This window comes from Botryllus schlosseri, chromosome 7 (genome assembly GCF_051294905.1).
Source record: "Botryllus schlosseri isolate E-star chromosome 7, Bs_hap1, whole genome shotgun sequence".
NCBI lineage: Eukaryota > Metazoa > Chordata > Ascidiacea > Stolidobranchia > Styelidae > Botryllus > Botryllus schlosseri.
The window spans coordinates 20044990-20071768 of NC_137242.1; the positions used below are offsets into that span (position 1 = coordinate 20044990).

The window sequence follows — 26779 nt, forward strand, 5'->3', positions numbered from 1 at the left end:
GTTGGCAAACTTGATTCATTCTGTGACGCATAAAATTTATCAATACTTTCAGATTATAATTTTACTTTCATGTCAGAAACTCGTTTCGGGCCGCTCAAAATGCCTTCGCGGGCTGGATCCGGGTCGTATGTTGCCCGTCCCTGCTCTATGGTGATATTTTATGTGTCATTCGCAAATGGATCGTGACACTTCACAAAACATTGGAATTCGATATTTTCAATTAACCTTTCATCAAACTCGAAAAATCTTAATTGCTCATTGCCGTGATTAAGGACTGAGTCAATAGTAATAAAAAAGTAATGAATCGGAGATAATATGGAAAGAGGTTCTATCTTCATAGAGATCTGGGAATGGTGAAACGGGCTAGTATTGGTCTGCAATTTACTTGAAGTGAGGCACAGTGGTTCGCTTATTATTGTTTTGCTGGTGGATTCTGTTTCCCAATTGCGGACCTGACAAACTGAGCAAAATTCACTGTGACTTTGCATTTCAGGGTAGCGCCGGAGATGAATCAATTCAAAAAGTATTGCAACATCCAGAAAACTATGTTTTGAAACCACAACTCGAAGGAGGAGGTAACCGACGCCATAATATAGCCTACTTATGCTATAAACAAATATGAGCAATAGTCATTTTAAAGGTGTAATTTTTGTTAGTCACCCTGTTGCATGCTGTTATTTCTTGACGTCCCATCAGTATTGTCAGTATAGTGGAAATACATCGGAATCGCCCTAATGTACCAGAAACAGATTTCTTCCGTGAGGAGAACACAATTCTATATGGGGCGCATCATTTCCCTCTGCAGTTCGCATCTTTACTGTGGGGCACAGATTGCAAAGGGCACTACCGTACCATATTAACATCGAAACATGAAACCGTATTGAACCGCGCATAGTGCGAAGAAAATTTCGAGATTAGTTAAAATCTCTCAAGAATTTGGCAGTCTATTCGTTAATTCAATTTGCATGTCGACGGCCGCTAACACATACTAATTCAATTACGTTCGACGGCCGCACAAATTCCCTTCTGCGGCCGCAGGTTGGCCACCCCTGTTCTAGCCAAATGATGCTGAATTCTTTTCCACTTTGTCCTATGGGTTCAAATATTCCCAATCATAAATATCTCGCTATTGATTTGGCGGTGGAGAGTTGTCAGATTTAGTTTGATAGCAATTGTCAAGTTCTTCTGTTATCACGTGTTGTCTAGCTGGGATACTCACCTACCTCAATTGCAGGAAACAATCTCTACAACGATGAGATGGTGGCAAAGCTCAAAGAAGTTGGAGAGGATGACCGGAGATGCAGCTACATTGTGATGGAAAAAATACGCCCGATGACAGTGCAGTCCATCATCGTACGTTCCGAAGCAGGCTACGACATACCAACTCCTGTAGAAGGCGTCAGCGAATTGGGCATATATGGATACATCATAGTGTAAGTTGAATTTTGTTAAATGACCATGGTAGGTCTATATGGATTCTTTGGGTTTAGATGTACCCGCCCATGTAAGCTGCTTTTATGCCGTGATCTGTCCCTGTTTTCTTTTGAAGTACTACATGTATTGTATCCCAGGAAAAATGTTTGGATATGATTCTGGCATGAATATCTAAGTCCTATTCAAATTGGCTGCGATTTTATTGTTTGCTTATCTCTCACGCCTGTCCCCCAATAAAACAGTGATAGCTTTGTAAAGTTTTGAAAGAAATTTAAGGGAGAATAATTTGCAGCGCAACGCGAAGTTTTAGAATTCTGCATTTCTCAGTGCAAATTTATTCGTAACTGGTTTTCACAAGAATGCTAAGATGAATCTTGCACGGTATATGTAGAAGTAATTTAGTAAAAGTAACAAATAATTCAGTTACTTCCTACCTACTACCTACTTCTTTACAAGATTCAAAGTGATAATAGTCAGAAAACATAGCTACTTAGGTCAGTATAAGAGTAGGCAAAACCTACTCAAGTACCCCAAAAAGTTACTGACCACCTCCACTACTAAGTTTATAGTGAGTTACTAGTTAAAACAGGGTTACATGATGACAAAATAAATTATCCCAAATGCTAGTTGGTATGAAATTCAGGGTTGTAACCAAGTCACAAGTCAATCTCACTTTTATAGTTTTGACTTGAGTCAAGTCATTTTCAATTAGCCACCAGGTCCAAGACACAAAGTAGAGTGTCGAGTCTGACTCGTAGTATTTTTGACTTGAGTCCAAGTCATTGTGTTAACTGTTCAGTTCCGAGTTGATATCATGTGAATCCACTTTTTTACTCTGCTCGGTGTTATCAAATGCTTCACATTCATAATATAGTAATGTTCCTCACTTTTAACAGTTTGTGGTAGCATATTCAAGTACCAGTACTGATAGACAAAATAATAATAGTGTGATAACTTTACTATTCTTCGAAATCACAATGAAATGCCTGTCTTGGTAGACCAATTCTCGAATCACATGACTTGGTCCGAGTCTTGCGCAATGACTCGAGTCAAGTCGATTCACCAGAAAATCGCGACTCGAGTCGTTACAACACTGATGAAATTGGCAAATTCCTATCCCCTTGTAAAAATTCACTCTTTTGTAGGAAAGGTGATCAAATACTACACAACTCGATCGCCGGCCACTTGCTTCGCACCAAGTCAAGCCATCACAACGATGGCGGCGTTGCCAGCGGGGTGGCTGTCCTGGATTCACCTATGCTATATTGATCCTTTTGTTTTCGTCTGGATATTTATGGCAGTTCCTTATGTAATGGTTTATGGTAGAGTTGCTGAAACCAGCTGAGAGAGAGAGAGAGAGTCTTTATTTTCATCGAACCAAAATACATAACAAACGGCAGTGATGGTGGTACAGAAAATATGCGTGCCTAGCGGCGAAGTTATCCTCACCTCAATTACATTACTTTGCTTTTTCAATGATTCACTTTATTTGTGCAAATGCTCAATATGATATATAAAATAAACAATGATAATTTTTCTGTACATTCTACGTGTGTGATGACTGCGAATGGCAGGTAATTTGCTTGTAAACGAATCGGCTTTTCTTGATATAAAAATGTGTTATGTGTGATTAACATAGTCGAAACAATATGCGTATCTAACGTTATCTGTTGGGATTTTGAATCATTGTTTGTAATTGTAACCACTGAAAATATGCCGTAAGCTTTTCCACAAAGCGCCCACAAACTGCTGTTTTTGTAAGGTTCAATTCGATTCCGGGAAGGAGGACACTTAACAAATCATAAAACTCGATTACCGGAGTAAAGAACTGCTAATTCTAAAATTTCTACTAGAATTTTTGTGCTGAAAATAAGGTCATCTGTCCGACTTGCTTGATTACTGATTTACCCACTTTTTATCCATACTGATGTGGTGTTGACGAAACAAATCAACTTTCTGACTCGACTCCCGGATTACCCACATTTTAACGATACTGCTATGGTGTTGACTAAAAAAATGAAGTACATTTTTCCAATCCTGCCCCCGAATGACCTGCTCGAACGTCCGCATTGCATATGTCACGTTAACTTATGTCCATCGCTCTGGCTGTCAATGCCATGTTCGATTTCCTGAAAAACAAATCCTAGAGGACATAGGGTAACCCTAGTTTATGTATGCCATACCAAACCTTACGCCGATGCGGGTCGGGGCATTTTTCGTCATATTTTCAATTGTAATTCTGAAAGAGCCAGAAAAGGATTTCGATTGACTGTTACGTCACTATTGGAGGTTCGTGACGTTAGGGTGCCGCAAAATCGAATTTCAGTAGTTTCGTCGTGTGTACCCTATTTCTATATATCAGTGGTCGGGAACCTTTTTTGTCCGAAGAGCCATATTGACCCCATATTTTCCATCTTAACTTCCAAAGAGCCATACGTTTTAATCAATACGTCACAATATAAAAATTGTGACGTCATCGTAGCGCAAATTCGTCGATTTTCGTCAGTTATACGAGATCGTAGGTTCGTCTTGACGATATGACCTTACCTGTCTACTAGATTTTGAACATTTTTACTACGAAAATCACGCAACTTACCTATTTATTGTTCGAAAATATAGCATGAAAGGGGAGGTAAGGCCTTGGTGAGGCACAGCCGGGATTAGCATAGCTCAATTCATCGTAAATATCATAGAATTTATAATATTGATAACACTGGTCTACACATAGTTTTTGGCATACAAAGTGAGAGTGGGTTTGGTGGTTCTGAAGGGCGCTGATTCCGACGATGACCTTAGTTTCATCAGATTGGCTCTTATTCTGGAGATAACCCACGGGGAAGACATGAGGGTTCTTCATAGTCAATTATTATCTATTGAAGTGCAGTATAAAATTAGAAAAAACTACGATTTTCTTCTTGCGAAGTGAAATATTCAATAGTAAATTCAGTAATTTTGGACTTTTAAGGGGTATAAGATCGAATCTCTAATCAGTAATGTGATATTCGTAATCGGCAACCTCAAAAACCCCAGAAACGGCTCTTAGACCGAAGTCGCGATTATATTTATTCGTATCGCATATTTCATTTCATGTATTCATGCGGAATAAAATATTTCAAAAAAAATTGAATGTAATAGCCACACCGATTCCGATTCGATTTCTCAATTCTCAAAGCATTCGGCGGTAACACAACGTTGTGCCACACGCCTACATTTGAACAGCAACTACAAAGCTACTTTGTCAATCAAGAACGTGGATCACTATGTCGTTGTTTGTAATTGTGAATATCACTTCCACGGAGTTCATTTCTCGCCGTAGATCAGGAAGACAATGCGTATTTGAAAACTGCATTGTCATACAGGCGTCGCCAGGTCTGCTATTCTCATTGAGCAATCAACGCATCGTGCAATCCGAGATTTCGTGGCGCAGGCGAGACAGCAACTTAGATTTGAGGATTTTGAAACGGGGTCCGAGCCCTTAACCCTGAATACGCTACTGTATTCACCTCTCAAAGACATGTTTATACTGCCGCAAGAATAATTATGCTGGTCGTGCTGAAGATTTAATAACAAGTTGCTGCAATATTGATAAATTATGCAAAAAATTAGAATTTTCGCAAAGAGCCATACTTTATGCCCAAAAGAGCCATATATGGCTCGCGAGCCATAGGTTCCCGACCACTGCTATATATGGAATGCTTTAATGCCCGCACTTGACTGATATCAATTGGATAACATTGCTACTAAAAATCTTTGGCGGTAACAGATATAATCTTCCGCGACAATCCTAGATTTAAATGGCAGTGCGAGCGAGCTACCTGATTAATACCATATTCCAGTGGTTCCCAACCTTTTTCGTCTCATGGACCCCTTTAACCGATAATGAGCCAAAATCCCCCCCCCCCCATCAAGAAAAAGTCTCCCGGTGACTAAAAAGGTGCTTTTTAACACACAACCATTTGTTGACTGAGCAAAATATGCATAAACGATATTCAGATATGCCCAATCTATGTCGAATGATGGCTGCATTACACTTTGGTAATGTGCTACGGTCTGCTTCCATATCAAATCAATAACTAGGTGAACCGTTATTTAGAAAATTCCTAAATCAAAAGAAATTACGTCGTCACTTCCCGTTGCGGCAACATTGCGCTAAATTGGGCATGTTTTTTGCCGGTCGGCTATGTTTTTAACGTTAGATCAGATGTTATCTTGAAAAATATAAACACTCTCACCAGCGGCCTTATGCTGACTTCGTCATGACCAGGGCAAATTTTTACAACTTTTTTACAGCTTCCGGCAGCTTCCTAAATACTCGGAAGATATGTAGAATGCTGTTTTAAGCTGGACTCTTCCCTGCTTAGTAGCTATTTGGTCGCTGCCGTGGGCCCAACGAAGTCGTAAAAACTGATTTCATACTTGAAGTGAACCCAGTGCATCTTCCAATACAACCCTGAAGCCAGATTCCACCCTGAATATTTCAAAATTCGCACTAAGGGGCGAATTCCCTCCGGTTGGGAACCACTGCCATATTCCAGAGCAGTGCTTTTCAACCTTTTTGAGCTTCGTTCGCACTTTTCTTGTAAAATAAATTTCATTCGCACAAACTAACCGACAATTGTTATACAAAAAGAAGATGAAAATACAACATTTATTTGCTCAGATGTGCAACAGATTGGCTACTATGTCTCTTAAGCTATTTAGTGTCTCATTAAAAAGGCTACTAATTTCGCTCGTATTGATTTCAACTATTTCACTAAAACCCTTCTACTAGTGCTTGGATGGCCAGGTCTTGAAGTCTGTTCTGCACTCCTATCCAACATCGTATTTTTCAAGAGTGAGAAATGCTTGCTGGAAATAAATCGATTTTGAGAGCTGACAAAAAGGTATAGGAGGTTCGTGTATGTCGAAAGTGTGAAAAACCCACCTGTTTGTGTGGAAGCTTTTGCCTTATGTCTTGGAAAATAAGGTCCAAATGATCAAGGAGAGATAGCACATTAGAGCTCGCTACCTTATGATACGTTGCTCCTACTTTTTTTTTCGATTTCCCATTTTCTGTCTCGCGAGTATGTGGTAAGAGCAAATAAACTCACGATACTGTGTGTTCTGCTCTTTAGCTCACTATAACTTCAGAATTCATGACAGTTTAATAACGTTAAAGCAGTTCTTTAGACTACCGCCAAAATCTGAGTTTTTGTGGCATCTCGCGACCCGAGCCTCACCCATGAAAAGTAATTCATTTTTATTATTACAGTGGTATGCTATGATTATACGGACATGCATGACATACAGAACGCGCACACCACAATTCCATCCAACACAACTCTACAAAATATGTCGGACGGACGCGATTTCAAATTAGGGTGAATTAAATTCCTTTGCGTGTAGCAGTTGTACTACTGTTTACTCCAGGGATGTCAAACATACGGCCCGCCAGGTGATTTCATTGAAGCAATTCTGAGTTAAGTGATGAATGCTTGTCATATCCAAACCATTTCTAAAAGATGTTGAGATTTTTAGTAAGAAATGTATCCATTAAATAGTCCTTCAAGATAGCACATGTCGAGCATGTTTATCGGCAACATTATAACCACCAGACTGCGGTGTTTGTGGTTTCTAGTCACCATTAGTACCAGGTCGCTGACATGACACCCAATTCCGAGAAGGCAAGAAAGTGCGAAGTCATTTCACTGACTAAAGACTAGTTATTCACATAAGAGAAAACGCCTAAAAGCCTGATATATAGGTTACATGGAAAATATATTAGACGTCTTCATTCTCCAACCTCTAGAGCAGTAGTTCTCAACCTGGGGGTGGGGGGTGCTCTGCCCGATTTACCTCCAATTCAAGCGTGTTTCTCTATATACAGACCGAATTTATTATTTTCTAATTCTCTTACCAACAGTCATAACCTTCTATGCCATCAAACAATCTGTTGGGGCTGCTAGCATCCCGGTTGGATTTTGTGAAATGATGATAAGGGGGGCGCGAAATTTTTCACTATCATAAAGGAGCGTGTCCAAATAAAGGTTGAGAACCACTACTCTGAAGTAACTCGCGATTCGCGATATAATACTATGAAGCAAATTCCAACGACCGTGTTTCCATTCCTCACAACTCATTCGCAGGGTTGATGCCAATATATAACTTAAACGAAGGGAGCATAGAAATATGCCAACTTAAACCATCGTTGGAGTCATTGCTTTATAGGCTTATAACTTTACTCATCCGCCCAATCATGGTGTTATTGCCAATTCCACCGTTTGCGAATAAAATGTGCAGCAAGAATAGAACCCCTATGATCCGTAATATAATGTAACACACTATTGTGTATATACGCTGGTTAATGGAGTATTCAAATGAAAAATAAGGCATTAATTTTGAGGTATTTTGGGAATGGGGAATTCAGGTGCGGCCCGCGAGCGACCTGAAGTGTTGAATCCGGCCCGCAACGTCAGTTGAGTTTGACACCCCTGGTCCTCTTAGTTTGCAAGAACGGGACTATTCCGTGTCGTCAATGGAGCATATCCATATCAAATGGTTTGACCATCCAGTATCGGTCATTTTGTGGCCAAGGTTTTGTCGGCGCTTATGTTTTGGCATCGCATTTTATCAGCCGTTTGTTGATCAAAACTCTCCGTCTTCATGTGACCCGACGCAGAAGAGGTTGGCCTCGAAATGAATAAGTCTCATAGACCTGAACTCGCTCGTTGCAAATCCCTAGTCCCTACAGTAGTTCATCCCAACTGTCTTCGACCATGTCTTCCAGAAAAACCAGTCGGGCAAATCTTATCATGAATTATCATGATAAAGCCGTATTTCTGTGTGTCTCGCTTATTCGCTCCAGTACCCAACACCGTGACCTTAGATTTGTAAAAACTATCGCAGAATTTTTGCAATAAATCCAACAAATATCACATACATACTAACAGATAACTCTGGCACCGTGTCGACCCAAAATTATACCTTTTGCAGTCCATACTTCAATAACCCTTAAAGGGGTAAAATTTGCGTTGCAGTGACCTGCAAATGGGAGTCTGTGATGACGGTATTTACGACTATCCTCGTGCCTCGCACTAATCGAACAGGTAATACGAAAGTATGATGATTGTTTAGCGTAAGTAAGCAAAAAGTCAATTTAACGTCATTTTCCCAGCCTGCCGCAGGCTCAGACGGGCTGATATACCGAACGTCAGCCACTACACCAGCTTCCAAACCAGGCTTTTGGTTACGTAATAATTATAGTGCGAAAATGTTAATGCACCACGGCTTGTGAGAGCTACGACTAGTGGTGCGTATCGTAAGTTAAACTCGTTTTTACAATTGCGTCACAACAACAAAAGCTACACTGCTCTTGAATTTTCTATAAGGTTTATTTGAATTATTCCAGGTCAGAAAAATTAACAATTATTATTCACTATTTCCATTCGCACTCATCCGGGATTTTCATTCGCACCGCACTGCAATTTTTTTCATTCGCACAAGTGCGAACCGTCACACAGGTTGAAAAGCACTGTTCCAGAGAATAGCATGGATTAGGATTAGGATTTGAAAAAAAAGGATTTGTGAAATTTTGACGGATCAGGATTGAATATTTTTTTCTGAACGGATTAGGAGTTGGATTTACATATTTTCTGGGAGATTGATGTCGTGTGGCGACAATCTTTATATTCAGATCAGCTATTAATGTACTTGGTATACACTACATGTTCTTTCACATTTCGTGCTGGTGACGTCATATTTTGTGTAACGATAATTGATATACGCTGTTCTTTTGAATTCTCTACTAGTTGCTGACGATTATCCCTGACGACTGTCAGCCGAAAATATTCGGGTTCATTTCAATATGACTATACCATTCAACAGAGTCATTAGTTGACGAAATTACACTGCTCGCGTACCACGAACCGCCACAGCACGCTTTTCTGAAGTCCCGGTGTTTGGTTTATTCATTATATTCCACGAAACGATACATGCCACTTTTAGCGCACCAAGCACCTAAAAATGCTGCTTTTTTAATTTCCGGTGTCTTTGTTTGCTTATTACATTTACCTCTCACCAGCGCGCACATATACTACTAAGGTAGCGTTCACACGAACCTGAACATTTCAGAGGTTCACATCATCACTACTACGTACATGCAGCAGGGTTGTAACTCGAGTCACGATTTTCTTGTGACTCGACTTGACTCGAGTCATTTTCTTGAAATGGGAAAATGACTCGACTCGACTCGAGTCAATATTTGGATTGACTCGACTTGTACTCGAGTCATTACGCATGACTCGAACCAAGTCATTGACTCGGCTTATTTTATATGACTTGAAGATGTAGAATTTTGCAAATCGTAATGGCTAGATCAACGCATCTGACGAATTCTGCCGCCATCGGTATTTGTCACCACTGCTTCCGATGCACTCGTCTGATATCAGATATGCCACCGTAAAAACAACAGACAATGGTACATATTAGCAATGCATTGCACAAAATGATCCAGTAATGGAAGTGTAATAGATCCTCCGCATTCAAAGTACCCAAGACTTTTCAATTTTACAAGACTTTTCAATTATACAAGCAAACAATCGAAGCAAAGTTCAATTAGAGCCAATGCAATGACTCAGATGGTCAAGTGCTTGGAAGAGCTCAGCGGTTCTCAACCTTTTTTGCCCCTCTTTATGATAGTGATAAATTTCGCGCCCCCTTATCGTCATATCACAAAATCCAACCAGGATGCTAGTAACCTCGACAGATTGTTTGATGTCATGGAAGGTTATGACTGTTAATGAGAGAATTAAAAAATATGAAATTCGGTCTATATACAAAGAAACACACGTGAATTAGAGGTAAATTTCGCAGAGCGCGAAAAAAAAAATTTAGTTGACCGCTTCTTCGCGCCCTCCCATCAGATGTTTCACCCCCCCCCCCCAGCTAGACTGATAAGCTCTTGTGCAGATTTGAAGGCCATGATTCTTTGCATTTTTCGGCGACTAGAAAGAATGAATATCCAATGCTCTTCAGTGTGGGTCAAAAATCCTTGTCGATTCCTGCATCTGGTGCACCAGTGGAACGTGTATTCAGTAGAGGTGGGTTTATTCTAAGGTAGGGTTGCCAGACGTCAGAAATTTCCCGGACATGTCCGGAATTTCACTGTTAAAACTGCGTCCCGGATGAATTTCGAAAATATGCCGAAATGTCTGGAATTTTGAAGCAAGCTCATATTTTTTTCCTAAATCAACATAAACAATATTATATTTGGGTAGATTTATGCTACGTGAAATTTTTGTTCGCGCTACGCGCGATTTAGTATCACATATGTCGGCTTTAATATGGGGACTACCACCCTCGCAAAAACTGCGATCAAAGATAAATAAAAATAACATTCATTTACAGAAATAAGTCTAATTGTAATCGCAATTACAATTACAAGATAACGGTAAATTCGCAGAGTCGGTTTACTCCATTTCGGTGTTTTATTCAAAGATGGACGTTCTAAACCTGGGGGTAGTTTGCCTTTATTATGGGGTTCGCGAAGATGTTGAATGCAATCAAATCAGTTTCCAAATATGCCGTGGATAGGTCTGGGCAAATGTGTCGACCTTTAATTAGTAATCAGCCTATCAAATTTTGAGCTGGGCCACAGAACATTGTCATATTGGAAATGGAGTCGCGACCATAAACGGTTGGAAACCAGCAGGTGTGCGGTGTTTATATAAATCAGTGATGCATTGCGCACAGGCATTAGGCTGATAAATAATCCTATCGAAGTGACATGAGCATGACTCCACAATGTACTATTACTATGTACAATTTAAAGAAGTATTCGGAAAATTTGAAAAAAGGATTTTGAACAGCCCCGTTGTACAATAATTTCTCCAGTGCTGTAAATGCGATGTAGTCTGTAATGCAATTGGGAAAACCTTTAGTAATATCAAAAGGTATCTGTTCTTTTGTCACTGCACAGTGCACGTAGCTATGCATGCACGCTTTTACAGCATGCTGGCCTGGTGAAAATACCTCTCCAGACATGAACATGCATTTTGTTGATTCTCTATTAGCTCTGACGCGAATTCGTTGGTTCTTTATCAGATAGCATGTAGAGGTGGATTCGTTGGTTCTCTATCAGCTATTTGTGAGCTGTCGTCGATGTGCTCGAAATAAAAACTGAATGCTTGTATTTGTGATGTATATCGGACTGACAAGACAGATATTTGATTTTTAGTTATTAGTCATTAAAAAGGCTACTAATTTCGCTCGTATTGATTTCAACTATTTCACTAAAACCCTTCTACTAGTGCTTGGATGGCCAGGTCTTGAAGTCTGTTCTGCACTCCTATCCAACATCGTATTTTTCAAGAGTGAGAAATGCTTGCTGGAAATAAATCGATTTTGAGAGCTGACAAAAAGGTATAGGAGGTTCGTGTATGTCGAAAGTGTGAAAAACCCACCTGTTTGTGTGGAAGCTTTTGCCTTATGTCTTGGAAAATAAGGTCCAAATGATCAAGGAGAGATAGCACATTAGAGCTCGCTACCTTATGATACGTTGCTCCTACTTTTTTTTTCGATTTCCCATTTTCTGTCTCGCGAGTATGTGGTAAGAGCAAATAAACTCACGATACTGTGTGTTCTGCTCTTTAGCTCACTATAACTTCAGAATTCATGACAGTTTAATAACGTTAAAGCAGTTCTTTAGACTACCGCCAAAATCTGAGTTTTTGTGGCATCTCGCGACCCGAGCCTCACCCATGAAAAGTAATTCATTTTTATTATTACAGTGGTATGCTATGATTATACGGACATGCATGACATACAGAACGCGCACACCACAATTCCATCCAACACAACTCTACAAAATATGTCGGACGGACGCGATTTCAAATTAGGGTGAATTAAATTCCTTTGCGTGTAGCAGTTGTACTACTGTTTACTCCAGGGATGTCAAACATACGGCCCGCCAGGTGATTTCATTGAAGCAATTCTGAGTTAAGTGATGAATGCTTGTCATATCCAAACCATTTCTAAAAGATGTTGAGATTTTTAGTAAGAAATGTATCCATTAAATAGTCCTTCAAGATAGCACATGTCGAGCATGTTTATCGGCAACATTATAACCACCAGACTGCGGTGTTTGTGGTTTCTAGTCACCATTAGTACCAGGTCGCTGACATGACACCCAATTCCGAGAAGGCAAGAAAGTGCGAAGTCATTTCACTGACTAAAGACTAGTTATTCACATAAGAGAAAACGCCTAAAAGCCTGATATATAGGTTACATGGAAAATATATTAGACGTCTTCATTCTCCAACCTCTAGAGCAGTAGTTCTCAACCTGGGGGTGGGGGGTGCTCTGCCCGATTTACCTCCAATTCAAGCGTGTTTCTCTATATACAGACCGAATTTATTATTTTCTAATTCTCTTACCAACAGTCATAACCTTCTATGCCATCAAACAATCTGTTGGGGCTGCTAGCATCCCGGTTGGATTTTGTGAAATGATGATAAGGGGGGCGCGAAATTTTTCACTATCATAAAGGAGCGTGTCCAAATAAAGGTTGAGAACCACTACTCTGAAGTAACTCGCGATTCGCGATATAATACTATGAAGCAAATTCCAACGACCGTGTTTCCATTCCTCACAACTCATTCGCAGGGTTGATGCCAATATATAACTTAAACGAAGGGAGCATAGAAATATGCCAACTTAAACCATCGTTGGAGTCATTGCTTTATAGGCTTATAACTTTACTCATCCGCCCAATCATGGTGTTATTGCCAATTCCACCGTTTGCGAATAAAATGTGCAGCAAGAATAGAACCCCTATGATCCGTAATATAATGTAACACACTATTGTGTATATACGCTGGTTAATGGAGTATTCAAATGAAAAATAAGGCATTAATTTTGAGGTATTTTGGGAATGGGGAATTCAGGTGCGGCCCGCGAGCGACCTGAAGTGTTGAATCCGGCCCGCAACGTCAGTTGAGTTTGACACCCCTGGTCCTCTTAGTTTGCAAGAACGGGACTATTCCGTGTCGTCAATGGAGCATATCCATATCAAATGGTTTGACCATCCAGTATCGGTCATTTTGTGGCCAAGGTTTTGTCGGCGCTTATGTTTTGGCATCGCATTTTATCAGCCGTCCCCCCCCCAGCTAGACTGATAAGCTCTTGTGCAGATTTGAAGGCCATGATTCTTTGCATTTTTCGGCGACTAGAAAGAATGAATATCCAATGCTCTTCAGTGTGGGTCAAAAATCCTTGTCGATTCCTGCATCTGGTGCACCAGTGGAACGTGTATTCAGTAGAGGTGGGTTTATTCTAAGGTAGGGTTGCCAGACGTCAGAAATTTCCCGGACATGTCCGGAATTTCACTGTTAAAACTGCGTCCCGGATGAATTTCGAAAATATGCCGAAATGTCTGGAATTTTGAAGCAAGCTCATATTTTTTTCCTAAATCAACATAAACAATATTATATTTGGGTAGATTTATGCTACGTGAAATTTTTGTTCGCGCTACGCGCGATTTAGTATCACATATGTCGGCTTTAATATGGGGACTACCACCCTCGCAAAAACTGCGATCAAAGATAAATAAAAATAACATTCATTTACAGAAATAAGTCTAATTGTAATCGCAATTACAATTACAAGATAACGGTAAATTCGCAGAGTCGGTTTACTCCATTTCGGTGTTTTATTCAAAGATGGACGTTCTAAACCTGGGGGTAGTTTGCCTTTATTATGGGGTTCGCGAAGATGTTGAATGCAATCAAATCAGTTTCCAAATATGCCGTGGATAGGTCTGGGCAAATGTGTCGACCTTTAATTAGTAATCAGCCTATCAAATTTTGAGCTGGGCCACAGAACATTGTCATATTGGAAATGGAGTCGCGACCATAAACGGTTGGAAACCAGCAGGTGTGCGGTGTTTATATAAATCAGTGATGCATTGCGCACAGGCATTAGGCTGATAAATAATCCTATCGAAGTGACATGAGCATGACTCCACAATGTACTATTACTATGTACAATTTAAAGAAGTATTCGGAAAATTTGAAAAAAGGATTTTGAACAGCCCCGTTGTACAATAATTTCTCCAGTGCTGTAAATGCGATGTAGTCTGTAATGCAATTGGGAAAACCTTTAGTAATATCAAAAGGTATCTGTTCTTTTGTCACTGCACAGTGCACGTAGCTATGCATGCACGCTTTTACAGCATGCTGGCCTGGTGAAAATACCTCTCCAGACATGAACATGCATTTTGTTGATTCTCTATTAGCTCTGACGCGAATTCGTTGGTTCTTTATCAGATAGCATGTAGAGGTGGATTCGTTGGTTCTCTATCAGCTATTTGTGAGCTGTCGTCGATGTGCTCGAAATAAAAACTGAATGCTTGTATTTGTGATGTATATCGGACTGACAAGACAGATATTTGATTTTTAGTTCTGAGATTAGTAGACTTATCATTTTGGCGGCCTGTCTTGTCTATCTGTAGCATCGGAATTCGATATCACCCAAGCAGGATTGAAAACATGACTTGAACAATACTGTGACGTGGACTCGACTCGAGTCATAACACTATGACTCGGACTTGACCCTTTAAATTGTGACTTGGACTCGGACTCGACTCGGGGATGAACTGAAAATGACTCGACTTGACTCGAGTCAAAACCACAAAAGTAAGATTGACTCGTGACTCGGAACCATGTGACTTGGTTACAACCCTGACATGCAGGGCCTTAACTGCACTTCGTCAGCCCCTCTAAACGTTGGTCCAGGGCCCCCCTAGGGTGATAAACCCCAGACCCCCCTCCGGCTGTGCGCCGTTTACCGCTACATATCATCTACATTGGGTGTCCGTTTAGTGAGTCAGCTTTTCTAGTCTAAACCCGCGAAGCGATAGAAATTTCCCTAATTCATGGCTGAATCGGGCAATATTATTGGGAATTACGTATATATTGCTATCAATCTTTATCCCCTCTCTGCTTACGTAATCAGAGTTAACGGTAGAGCTGGGTGAGGTGTGTTTGAAGAGGTAGGACCCCTCAATAATAATTAAACATCTCCGGGTGTATTGTGTACCCGTTGGCGGGAACGAAACAGCACTTCGTCAGCCCCTCTCCCCAATAAAGATTCAGTCTTGGGCTCCAATCGGATGATAAACCGATCCGCCATCACGTTGTTCGCATTTGCCACGAAATTATAGATGTACTGTTTACGGAGCAAGCGCGAGGCGCTAAATTTTTCGATATTTCATGATAAAATCGGCCAATAAGATCGGGAATCGCATGTATATTGCCATCAATTTGAGTTCCTCTCTGCTCACGTAATCAGATTTACCGGTAGAGCCCGTAAATAATAATTAAACATCTTCGGGCGGGCGGACCCGTTGGTATGACTTCGTTATACATGGTGTTACTTCGTGACCTCCTGTCTGCTATATCAAAAATATAGAATCGCCCAAACGTACAAAACTAAAAGATCACATGATTTCAAATTGGTATTTCTTCCCTGGCATATAATTTTTCCCTGCGGGTGGTATTTGTCTTGTGAGGTTCAGATTGCCAAGGCAGGAACATTTAGGCGCCAATCCTTTAGGCGCCTATGGACAATTAAACCTACATGTATTTCGTATATAAAACGAAGTTTTCGGTCAGCAGAAGGGAAGTCCTTTTCGGCCAAGGCATTCTCGCTGCCTATCGTTCTTGCACACTTCTTGTAGTCGCATGTTACATGGTCTAAGACTTTATATGCCTTGGTGCGTCGTGGTGAGGTAATGGCCCATTTCTATAAATCGTTTGTATTTTTTCTTGGGGGAAGAGTACCCAATATTCAAAATATTTTGCACTTTGAAAAAATACTCTATAATTTAGGCTAATTCACGGAATAATTTTGGGCCCCCTTCGAGCTCGCCCCCCCACAATTATGGGGTTTGGGGTGCGGCAGTTTCGGCCCTCTGTACATGTACACATTGTACACTGTACAGTCGATAAGGCAATTACAACACTAATCATTAAGCGACAGTCATGAAACTTGGTACATCGTTAGCTGATATAACAAGATATACCATACCAAATCTTGTCTCCCAAAGACGCATTGAACTATAGATAACAAACCTACGGATGGATTTAGATACGCAACACCCGTCGTCACGCTTGCTTGCCCGGAAGAAATTACTGCTCAGCAATATGAACGCAACATAATTGCTAATCCTATAGCTGACTACACGCGCGCTTGAATTCAATGAAGTTGGTCTTATTTGAAATCTACTGTCGCACTGATTCCGAAAATATACATTAAAATCCAATTAGGGCAATGGAACTCCCTTGAAATACTATATTCGTTCATCGGTTCAGAAACAATAACCACTCAATCTGTATTTCAGGCAGCTAGCAAAAAACAATGACGTAATCATGCCTCATACTTTGAAAAGGCAACTTGACTTGAATTGTGACTTGACTCGTGACTTGACTTGACTCGACTTGACTCGAGTCACCTCCAGAAATCGAGTGACTTGACTTGACTCGAGTCACCTTCGAAAATCGATTGACTTGACTCGAGTCAAAATGTGCAATGACTTGAAATGACTCGTGACTCGAAGGTAGTGACTTGATCCTAACTCTAGTAGAGCTATCTACATGTCCATTATATTTATCCGACAGTGATTATTACGTAGGGGGACTCCCCGAATGGCGACAGCTTACCTATAGATAACTAACCTACGGATAGATGGGCAGCACGAGAGTCACGGTCGAGTGATGCGACAACGGCAGATTTGTTGTCGCTTCATAGCATGAAACGGGAGCGTAATTGCTAATCCCATAGATGACGACCCGAGCGCTCAAATTAAATAAAGTTGATCTTATTTGAAAGCTACAGTCTCGCTGATTCTGATAATATACATTAAATTTTCATCAAGGCAATGGAACCACCCCGAAATAGCCTTCAAAATATGAAAATCGGCATTGTTCTAAAACAATTGCAACGGCGCAGCACAATGACCATAACAACGGTCCGTGCGTGGTTGCGATTGTTTAGAACAATGCCGATTTTCATATTTTGAAGGCTATTTCGGGGTGGTTCCATTGCCTTGATGAAACTTTATTTAATTTGAGCGCTCGGGTCGTCATCTATGGGATTAGCAATTACGCTCCCGTTTCATGCTATGAAGCGACAACAAATCTGCCGTTGTCGCATCACTCGACCGTGACTCTCGTGCTGCCCATCTATCCGTAGGTTAGTCATCTATAGCTTACCCGACAGATTCGCCGTTTTACATGTCACAGGTTTATCTATCGAAACTACACATTGCATTACATTCGATAGTTTATAATTAGTTTATTAACATTCATCCATGTGATGTTTTCCATTGCATAGTTGATAGAGGCAAATAAGACGCATATCACTGCAAAAGGAGTCGTTTGGAACTGTGAAACTTTAGGCAGCCTATTGATGTGCCATGTATATTCCGAATAGGACCGGTTCTCAACGTGAATAACCTTAGTGAACACTTGAAGTTCACAAATAAGCTACAACAAACATTTTTACAGCCTAAATTATAATATGTTTGGCAATGCGGGTTGTTTTGTATCAGAAGCTAAATTGCCTCTTCCATATCAGGTTCGTTTCGTACGGTACTTTAGACATATCGCCATTCGACGATGTAATTATACCCACAGGTGCTAAAAGTCACTTATAATGTTATAAAACTGACTTAAAATCAATTATACAGCCATGGAAATACCTAAACCAAACTGAAATCTCAGGACGAACGTTTCCGTTACCCGATAAACGCGATTTCCCCTGCTGTTTTATCGGGTAACCTCGCGAGACAATTTGGCCCGACAGATTTCCCGACAAATTTGCGTCGTCTGTGACGCACGAATGCGTAACCTTACGTCGGGTAATTTGTCGGGACATCTAGCCACATGTAGATAGCAGAGATGAGCATGGATTAGGATTAGAATTTGAAAAAACAGAATTTGTGAAATTTTGTCGGATTTGGATTGGATTAGAATTGAAGATTTTTTTCAGAACGGATTAGGATTTGAATTGGATTTACCTTTTTTCCGGGAGATTGATATGTCGTTTGGCGAATGGCGACAAAACTTTATTCAGATCAGTCATAAACGTACGTATGGTTACTTGGTTATCTTGAATCAAGGCAATCGTTGGTTGTGAAAGAAAATTTTCCAATCCCTTCCTTGCATAAATTGACATTTTTTCCGAATTTCCAGTTGGAATCGGATTAGGATTGGACATGGACTTGAATATGATAAAGTTATGGATTAGGATTAGGATTTGAATTTGAAGATTCGGATTTGGATTGGATTAGGACATGGAAATTCCAAATCCGCTCATCTCTGGTAGATAGGCCTACCGTTGGTTATTTGTCGGAAGAATGGGCTGCTTTGGCAAGATCGCAAAATGAGCTGCAGATTATCAGTCGATGCCCTCCAACAGAATTTTAGGAAAAATTGAAATCATGTGCACAATGAATTCGGTGAATCAACATTTCATTTACTGTGGAAGCTCATGACGAATCTCTGTGCATTGCCACATTCCACTGCATTCGTGGAATTTAAGTATGCTGCACAAGTGCACATGGAAACCTCCCCATTGTTTGGTTGAAGATGTACGGTAGCGATCAAGATGCCATACAAAAGATAATTTTTATGATGCCGTACTATTAGAAAGCGACAATATTTTTTTTTTGCGCTGTTGAATTCGTTTCATTAGTTTAATTTTCGTTGGATAATCATACAGTATATCATGCATATGTATCGAATTCACGTGTGGAACACTCCTTATCTATGGGTTTGTACCTTGGTCATCATGATTACTTGGCAAGGGCAAATTTTTCCTGCAATTTACTATTCTAGTGTTTTTTCGCCAATCTAGTGTTTTTTCACTACATAATCCTGTGTTTTTCGGGGAACCTAGAGTGGCAACACTGTCTATAATTGAACACCGTCAAAATTAACACATATCAATAGCGACTTTTGCGTAAAATCTGCTATGCGGTAGCCTAGTTTTAGTTACTCGTACACCTATATACAATAGTCGATTTGGATAAGGAAATTACTACCCTAATCTTTAAGTTTAGCTTTGAAACTTGGTACATGGTTAGCTGATATAATCATGATGTACCATACGAAATACTGTCCCTCAACTACGTATAGCATACATTCAAAACCGGAACATATCAATAGCGAGCGTTGCTTAAAATCTGCTATACGTAGGCGAGTTTCAGTTTAGCGCACTTCTATACAGTATACATGGTCGATTTGGATAAGGCGATCACTGCCTTAATCATCTAGTGACAGTCTTGAGATTTGGTACAGTGTTCGATGATATCATCAATATATACCATACTAAATCTTGTAACCTATTTCCCTATAAAACATTGTCAACATCAACAGTTTAACACATACCGATACCGCCTTTTTCGTGGAACCACTGCTTCGGACGGATCGACAATAATAACATCCTCGACTTCGAGAACGAAATTACTGCCCAAGTCATTGAGAGACGACCTTGAAACTGGGCACAGTATTGGACGACATCATCAAGAAGATATACTATACCAAATCTTGTCGCCCATCTCGATATGAAACATAGTCAAAATCAACATATACCAATACCGACTTAGGCATTTAACCAGTGCGGGAGACGGATCGACATGAACAATGAGGATTACCTTATCGAAGCGTGAGAAGATGATAACTTCTCCCAGTGTTCTAACGCCTTCGAGTATACACGCTGGTGTATCAATCAGCAGGTCAGTAATCTATAGTGAAACGAACAAAGATACGGTGGAATTATATTAGGTTGTGTTATTCTTAGTCCCTAGCAACGGTGTGTAACTGCCACTCATTTTATTTACCGTAGCATGCTATGGAGCATAGGAGCTCAGCTTTATAGACGAGGAGTATATTAGACCTCCGTCCAGATTTTGAAACTATTTCTACGTAATGTATTCAAATCATCCTTCGTGGTAAATCGAAGTTATTTTAACAGTGTAGTGACCGGTGGTGATGAGGTTATGGTTGGTGAGACAGTGACCCCTTAAAGTTACATTTACAAGCATATAACCTCAAAAGGGTAGCTTACTCAATTGACAAATGGTTTCTTATCCCATCAGCACTCTTCACTACTATATCCATAATTGAAGGAAGGCAGACGGTCATAATATAAAGCCAATAGCGCATTGTTTCTATTCGGCTTAGTTGTTGGAATCTTGCGCTAACAATTGATTAATTGGTGCCTCACTCAGCATTGCTTCACTGTGTTTTAATATTCATTGGCGATTTTAAATGGGTTATGGTGCTCTGACATATTTGATCTTTTATTTATCGGAATACTTGTGACGATAACATACGATGAGTGCAGTGAGGTTCATGGTTGGAGAGTCACTGGCTCCGTTGAAGTTAGATTTACAAACATAACAACCTCAAATGGTAGCTGATTACGTTGGCGACTTGTTTCTTTTCACATTAGCACCCTTTACTACACGATTCATACCACACCGTCTGTTTGCGAATTCGATAGCGTATTGTTTCACTGCGCTGCGATCGTCTGATTGTTAGCCAACAATGAATGAGGCAATTTCATCGGTGTCTCACCTGGTGATTGTTTCTTTGCACTGTCAATATACGTGACAAAGCCGAATTTCACCTTCTTTAGTCATGTTGAAGGGGGGTTTTGGTGCTCTGGCCGTATTGTCAATTATATTTTTGGAATTAGTGTGATATGACAATACCATTCGATTAATATCAGTTACCATACATTCTGATATGTGTATGATGAATTGCGCTATTACAAGCGAGGTTTGGCTCGTCTGTACCTCCCTATCTTTTCGTATAGACCAGTGCAATGCTTTTCAACCTTTTTTAGCTCCATTCGCACTTTTTGTTGTAAAATAAATTCATTCGCACAAAATAATCGAAAATTGTTATACAAATGGAGATGAAGATACTTACCAACATTTTGTTCAGATGTGCAACAAACTGGCTACCATGTAGCTTAAGCTATCTAATTTCAGCCCGATCTGATTTCAACCATTTCACTAAAACCCTTCTCGGCCAAGCAAGTTGCTGGGTTTTGTACAAGAACGTCTACTAGTACTCGGATGTCTATAGGTCTTAAAATCTGTTCTGCACTCCTATAAAAAAATACAGCGTATTTTTGGCGAGTGAAAAATGTTTGCTGACAGAAATCGTTTGTCAGAGCTGACACAAAGGTCCCCGAGGCTCCAGTTTGTCGAAAGGGTGAAAATCCACATCTTTTTTTTGGATAGACTTTTGCCTCATGTCTTGGAAAATAAGGTCCAAAACGATCAAGGGGAGTAGGCACATTAGAGCTCGCTACTTTATAATACGTTGCTCCAATTTCTGTTCCGCGAGTGTATGATAAAAGCAAATAAACTCACGTGTGTTCTGCTGTGTTCTCTAATGTGTGTTCTGCTCTTTAGCTCAATCTAACTTAAGAATTCATAACAGTAACAGTAACGGTAAAGCAGCTTTTTAGACTAGGCCCACCACCTAAATCTGAGTTTTTGCGGCATCTCGCGACCCGACCCTCACCCACGAAAAGGAGCTCATTTTTAATATTGCAGTTGCATGCTACGATTTTACGGACATGTATGGCATACAGAACGCACACACCACAATTCTACCCAACACAGCTCTACAAAACATGTCTGACGCACTCGATTTCAAATTAGGGGGAATTAAATTCCTCTGCGTGTCGCAGTTGCACTTCTGTCTACTCAGATGGCAAGAACGAGACTATTCCGTGTCGACAATGGAGCATATCCATATCGAAAAGTTTGGCCATCCAGCATCGGTCATTTTTTTACCTAGGTTTTGTCGCCGGTTATGTTTTTGGCACCGTATTGTATCAGTGGTTTGTTGGCCAAAACTTTTCATCTTCATGTGCCTCGATGCAGAAGGGGTTGGCCTCGAAATGAATGAGTCTCATAGACCTGAGCTCGCTCGTCGCACACCCCTACACTAGTTCATCCCAAAGGTCTTCGACCCTGTTTTCCAGAAAACCAGACAAATCTTATCATGAATTCTCATGACTAAGCCATATTTTCTGCGTATCACGCTAATTGGCTACAGTACCCAACACAGGGACATTGGATATGTAAAAACTATTGCAGGATTTTTTTTGCAATAAATTCAATAAATATTACATACATATTAACAGATAGCTCTGGCACAGTGTCCAACCAAAATTATACCCTTTGCGGTCAATACTTCAGTAATCCTTGAAGGGGTAAAAATTTGCGTTACACTACTTGCAAATGTGAGTGTCTGTATAGTGATGGTATTTACTACTATCCTCGTGCATCGTGCTAATCGAACAGTTATTACGAATATATGATGATTGTTTAGTGGAAGAATGCAAAAAGTCAATTGGACAGCCTGTCGCAGGCTCAGACGGGCTGATATACTGTATGCCTATGCCACTACACCAGCTTCCAAACCAGGATTTTGGTTACTTAATAATTATAGTGCAAATTTTTTATTTCACTACGGCTTGTGAGAGCTCCGATTATTGGTCCGTCGTAGGTTGAACAAGTTTTTATAATTGTGTCGCAAATACAAAAGGTACACTGCCCTTGAATTTCCTATTAGATTTAATTGGTTTATTCCACGCCAGAAAAATTAACAATCATTCACGATATACATTCGCACTCATCCGGATTTTCATTCGCACCACCTTCGTGATTCGCACATTTTTTCATTCGCACAAATCGTCACACAGGTTGAAAAGCGCTGGTATAGACTAGAGCATAAGCTCCCAACCGGTGGTACGCGTACCACTTGTGGTACGCAAAGGCCTTCCAGGTGGTACGCGAGCAGATTTTGTTTTTTTTTTCGACCGAAGGGAGTTATTAGTTTAGGTGTGGTTGATTTTGAGTTTTTTGAAGCCGTCGTCTCACGCTATTACCCAACTGCAAATTTACCCTTATACGTGGGAATGCGAGCAAGGATTTTCATCCCTGATGACTATCAAGTCGAAGAAACGAAACCGACTTTGTTGCGCCCATACATGACTTTCGATGCGGTGTGAGCAAACGTATGCCACGTATCGACCAGCTAGTGGAAAATAAACAAATGCAGCCATCGCATTAAATAAATTGACTTTTGTTGTGTGGTGTTATTTCATTATGTTGTTCTTCTTGTGACTGGTGGTGAAAAAATAATTCCATGCATCCCATCAACCCTGGCTGACAATGCCTAGTTCAGGGGTGTCAAACTCAAAATTGCACCGCGCGTCGGATCCAAGCCATGAAATCGCTCGCGGGCCGGACCAGTCAACAGAATCCAAAATGTTGCCTCGTGCCATTGCTTCTCGCTGGAATACTTTATTATCAAGTATATATACATAATACACGGATCGTAGGGGTTTCATTCTAGCGAGTCGCAACACCATTATTTGCGAGCAATAAAATTGGCGAAAATACGATGATTGCCCGGTTGTATACAGCCAAGAACCGCTTGAACAGTTGTTGCATTACCGGCGATACAAGTAGACATATTTCTGTGTTCCATTTGCTTTAGTCATAATCTAGCGTTAGTCCCGCGTATGCGTTGTGATGAATACAAGATATATAACTGTCAACGCGGACGTTGTAATTTGGTTTATTACTGTGGATGTGATGGATAATATAATCATTTTTCAATCTATACTCAGAATTGCTATGCGGGCCGGATCCGGCCCACGGGCCGTATGTTTGACACCCCTTGCCTAGTTTAATAGAACTTGTTATTACACCTCACAAAGTCAACTACGTGAGTATGACGTCACAAATGGTGGACACGCGCGTAACTTATATAGGTGGTACGCGAGCACTGCATAAAACCTTGAAATGGTACGTGGGTGGAAAAAGGTTGGGAACCACTGGACTAGAGGGAGGCTGTCAACATATGACAAAATTATGCGCATTTAAATCCTAAGTAGCATTTGGCGAGTTGATGATTATGTGTAAACTCGAATACTTTTCGTGTGCCCCTTATCAAGAGTTAACGGCTCAATAACCAATATATATAAAGTGATTCAAACGAAAAACCACTTACCAACCACTTTGCCAATTTGGCTTTAGTTGAAATATCTTTAAAATCTTGAGAATGTGCTTCGGGTAGGGTAGACCATTGCTATTAATCACTTTGCTCAAACATGTTGTTATTTCGTGACCTCGGTTCAAGATTGTCGTTACTAAAAATACTGGACACTAACCAGAACAAAATAAAATAAACTCATTTGGTAAAGCTAACACGATTCCAAATTCTTCACGAGGTGCAATATTTTTCACTGCGGGCTGCGTACATGCCACGGGGCTCACATTACAAGGACAGCAATATTCTGGGTGGCTATTTCGGAGCCTGGAGATATCAATATCGAAGGTTTCAACAAATTTATGGGGGACAAGGTTTTGAAAATCCGGTGTCTAATAGTCTCGTATCAGCGGGCTGCACAAGTGCGCACTCACAGACTGACGTAACCCATATGGTGATACTAGGAATACATCTTTTCCGACAATATCTATACGCAGTTAGATTCAACTACGTAAATTTTGCATTTTTATCGATTTTTTTTCGGAAGGAGTAACCATATTAAAAGCAAGAAATTCGGAGACGCTAAATAGCGGGATGAAATATTTCGAGTGAAATAAATCTGCCCAAATATTCTACTTTATGTTAATTTATGCAAATTTACGAAACATTTAGGGCCCATCAAGATCGTGGCAATAAGTACTTTTCAAAATTATCGTGCGGGGCGCTCAGAAACTTCTCGCGGGCCGCGGGACGGCCATGCCAGGCCTATAGAAACCTCCAACATTTCCGAATAGATCACAGAGTCGCCGTCGAACGGACAAGAAACCGCGACCGTGTTGGAGATGTAGATCGTACCATACGCCATTTCGCTACTTATTATTATCGTTGAACAAATTTGTTTTTCAGTTTCCAATGCACCAAAATCCGGCGAAAATCAATCGCGGGTTCTGACAGCGAACATGAACATGAAGGGTGGGCCGGAAAGGGTCATAAAATCTTCGAAACCCGACGTATTCACGGCGGTCGGTAGCGGGTCTCTTATCAAACCTGCTACGTTTACGAGAGATGCGAAGAACTCTAGCGATTCTGCCGCGCCAAACGGTGGAGGTATATTCGGAAAGACGAAGAAGGCCGCCTCGCTACCAAAGCCGGGTATCCAACCGGTCAGCGCAGGACTTTTTTCTAAACCATCCGATAAAATCGTCAAGGCACCGACGACTTCTAAATCCACTTACGGAGGGCCTCCTTCTTTCACTGCGCCCATCTCGAACGCCACGTGCGGATTGGTAATTAACCCTATCGTCCGAAGTTTAACAATTAACACACAGGTATAAATGCACATGTTCAACAGGCCGGTTTATCGCTGGAAAAGGAGAGACCTCTCGCTGCGTCTGTAACCGCTACCCCGGCGAGCTATCTGCAGCCCTACAAGCCAAGCCCAGCCAGCACTACCGCGTCAAGCTCCACCAAGCATGCCGTGCACACTCTGGAGACGACATCAAAATGCTCCGTCGGTTCGCCCCCGGTGCAATCTGGTTCTTTGGGTGGTAACGCGAGGCAAAGGCACATCACGTCTTCGTCGTTCGCGTGCACCAGTAGTGGCGGAGTCGCTTCGCAAGGTTTCGTGGTTTTCGGTAAGCCGCCCGGGAGCGGGGTGGGTGTGCGGTTTCAATTCGGAACCAATGCTGCTGTGGCCGAGACCCCCGCAGTCAGCCCTGCTACCGCTTCTGAAATGAATTTCGGTAACGAGGAAAGCAAAGAATTTGGAGCGTAAGTAGCCTATGTTGTGTTTATGCGCTGTAGTCCGATTCCTCTGATGTCGATACACACAGGCGCAGAAGCCTGCCTATCTACTGGCGATAATCGTTGTGATTCAAGCACTTTTGTCACGACTTTAATGAAATGGCCAAGTTCCAAATCAGAAAACACAGCAAATACGATCCAAACTAGTCACCACCAGGCCATAGCATCACTTCGTCAGTCCCCCCAAAAGGTTGATCGTGGGCCCCCATAGGGAGATAAACCGAACTTATGAGGGGCTTCGCCCCCAGACCCCCCTCAGGCTATACGCTGTCAACCGCTACGTATCATCTATATTGGCTGTCCGTTTAGTGAGTTGGCCTAAGCTTTTCTCGCCCAAACGCGCGAGAAATTTATATAATTCATGATCGAACCGGTCAATATGATCGGGAATTGCATATATAGTGCTTTCTATTTTTATCCTCTCTCTGCTCACGTAATCAGATTTACCGGTAGAGCTGAGTGAGGTGTGTTTGAAAAGGTAG

The 26779-nt window shown here is 41.0% G+C and overlaps 2 protein-coding genes and 1 long non-coding RNA gene across 5 annotated transcripts in view; 2 read left to right on the forward strand and 1 right to left on the reverse strand.

Moving 5' to 3' along the window:
• LOC145442840 (glutathione synthetase-like) overlaps positions 1 to 2976 on the forward strand; it is a 350056-nt gene extending 347080 nt beyond the window's left edge. For all 3 annotated transcript variants that reach the window (XM_080320861.1, XM_080320864.1, XM_080320863.1), the window contains 3 exons: positions 494 to 575; positions 1235 to 1433; positions 2580 to 2976. In XM_080320861.1, the coding sequence (XP_080176987.1) occupies positions 494 to 575; positions 1235 to 1433; positions 2580 to 2703 (405 nt within the window). In that variant the 3' untranslated portion in view covers positions 2704 to 2976. The remainder of the gene's footprint in view (positions 1 to 493; positions 576 to 1234; positions 1434 to 2579) is intronic.
• LOC145442999 (uncharacterized) overlaps positions 1 to 26779 on the reverse strand; it is a 445110-nt gene that overhangs the window by 142508 nt on the left and 275823 nt on the right. The window lies entirely within an intron of this gene.
• LOC145442864 (uncharacterized) overlaps positions 20318 to 26779 on the forward strand; it is a 32402-nt gene continuing 25940 nt past the window's right edge. The window contains exons 1-2 of the mRNA XM_080320895.1: positions 20318 to 25780; positions 25846 to 26264. Coding sequence (XP_080177021.1) covers positions 25454 to 25780; positions 25846 to 26264 — 746 coding nt within the window. The 5' untranslated portion in view covers positions 20318 to 25453. The remainder of the gene's footprint in view (positions 25781 to 25845; positions 26265 to 26779) is intronic.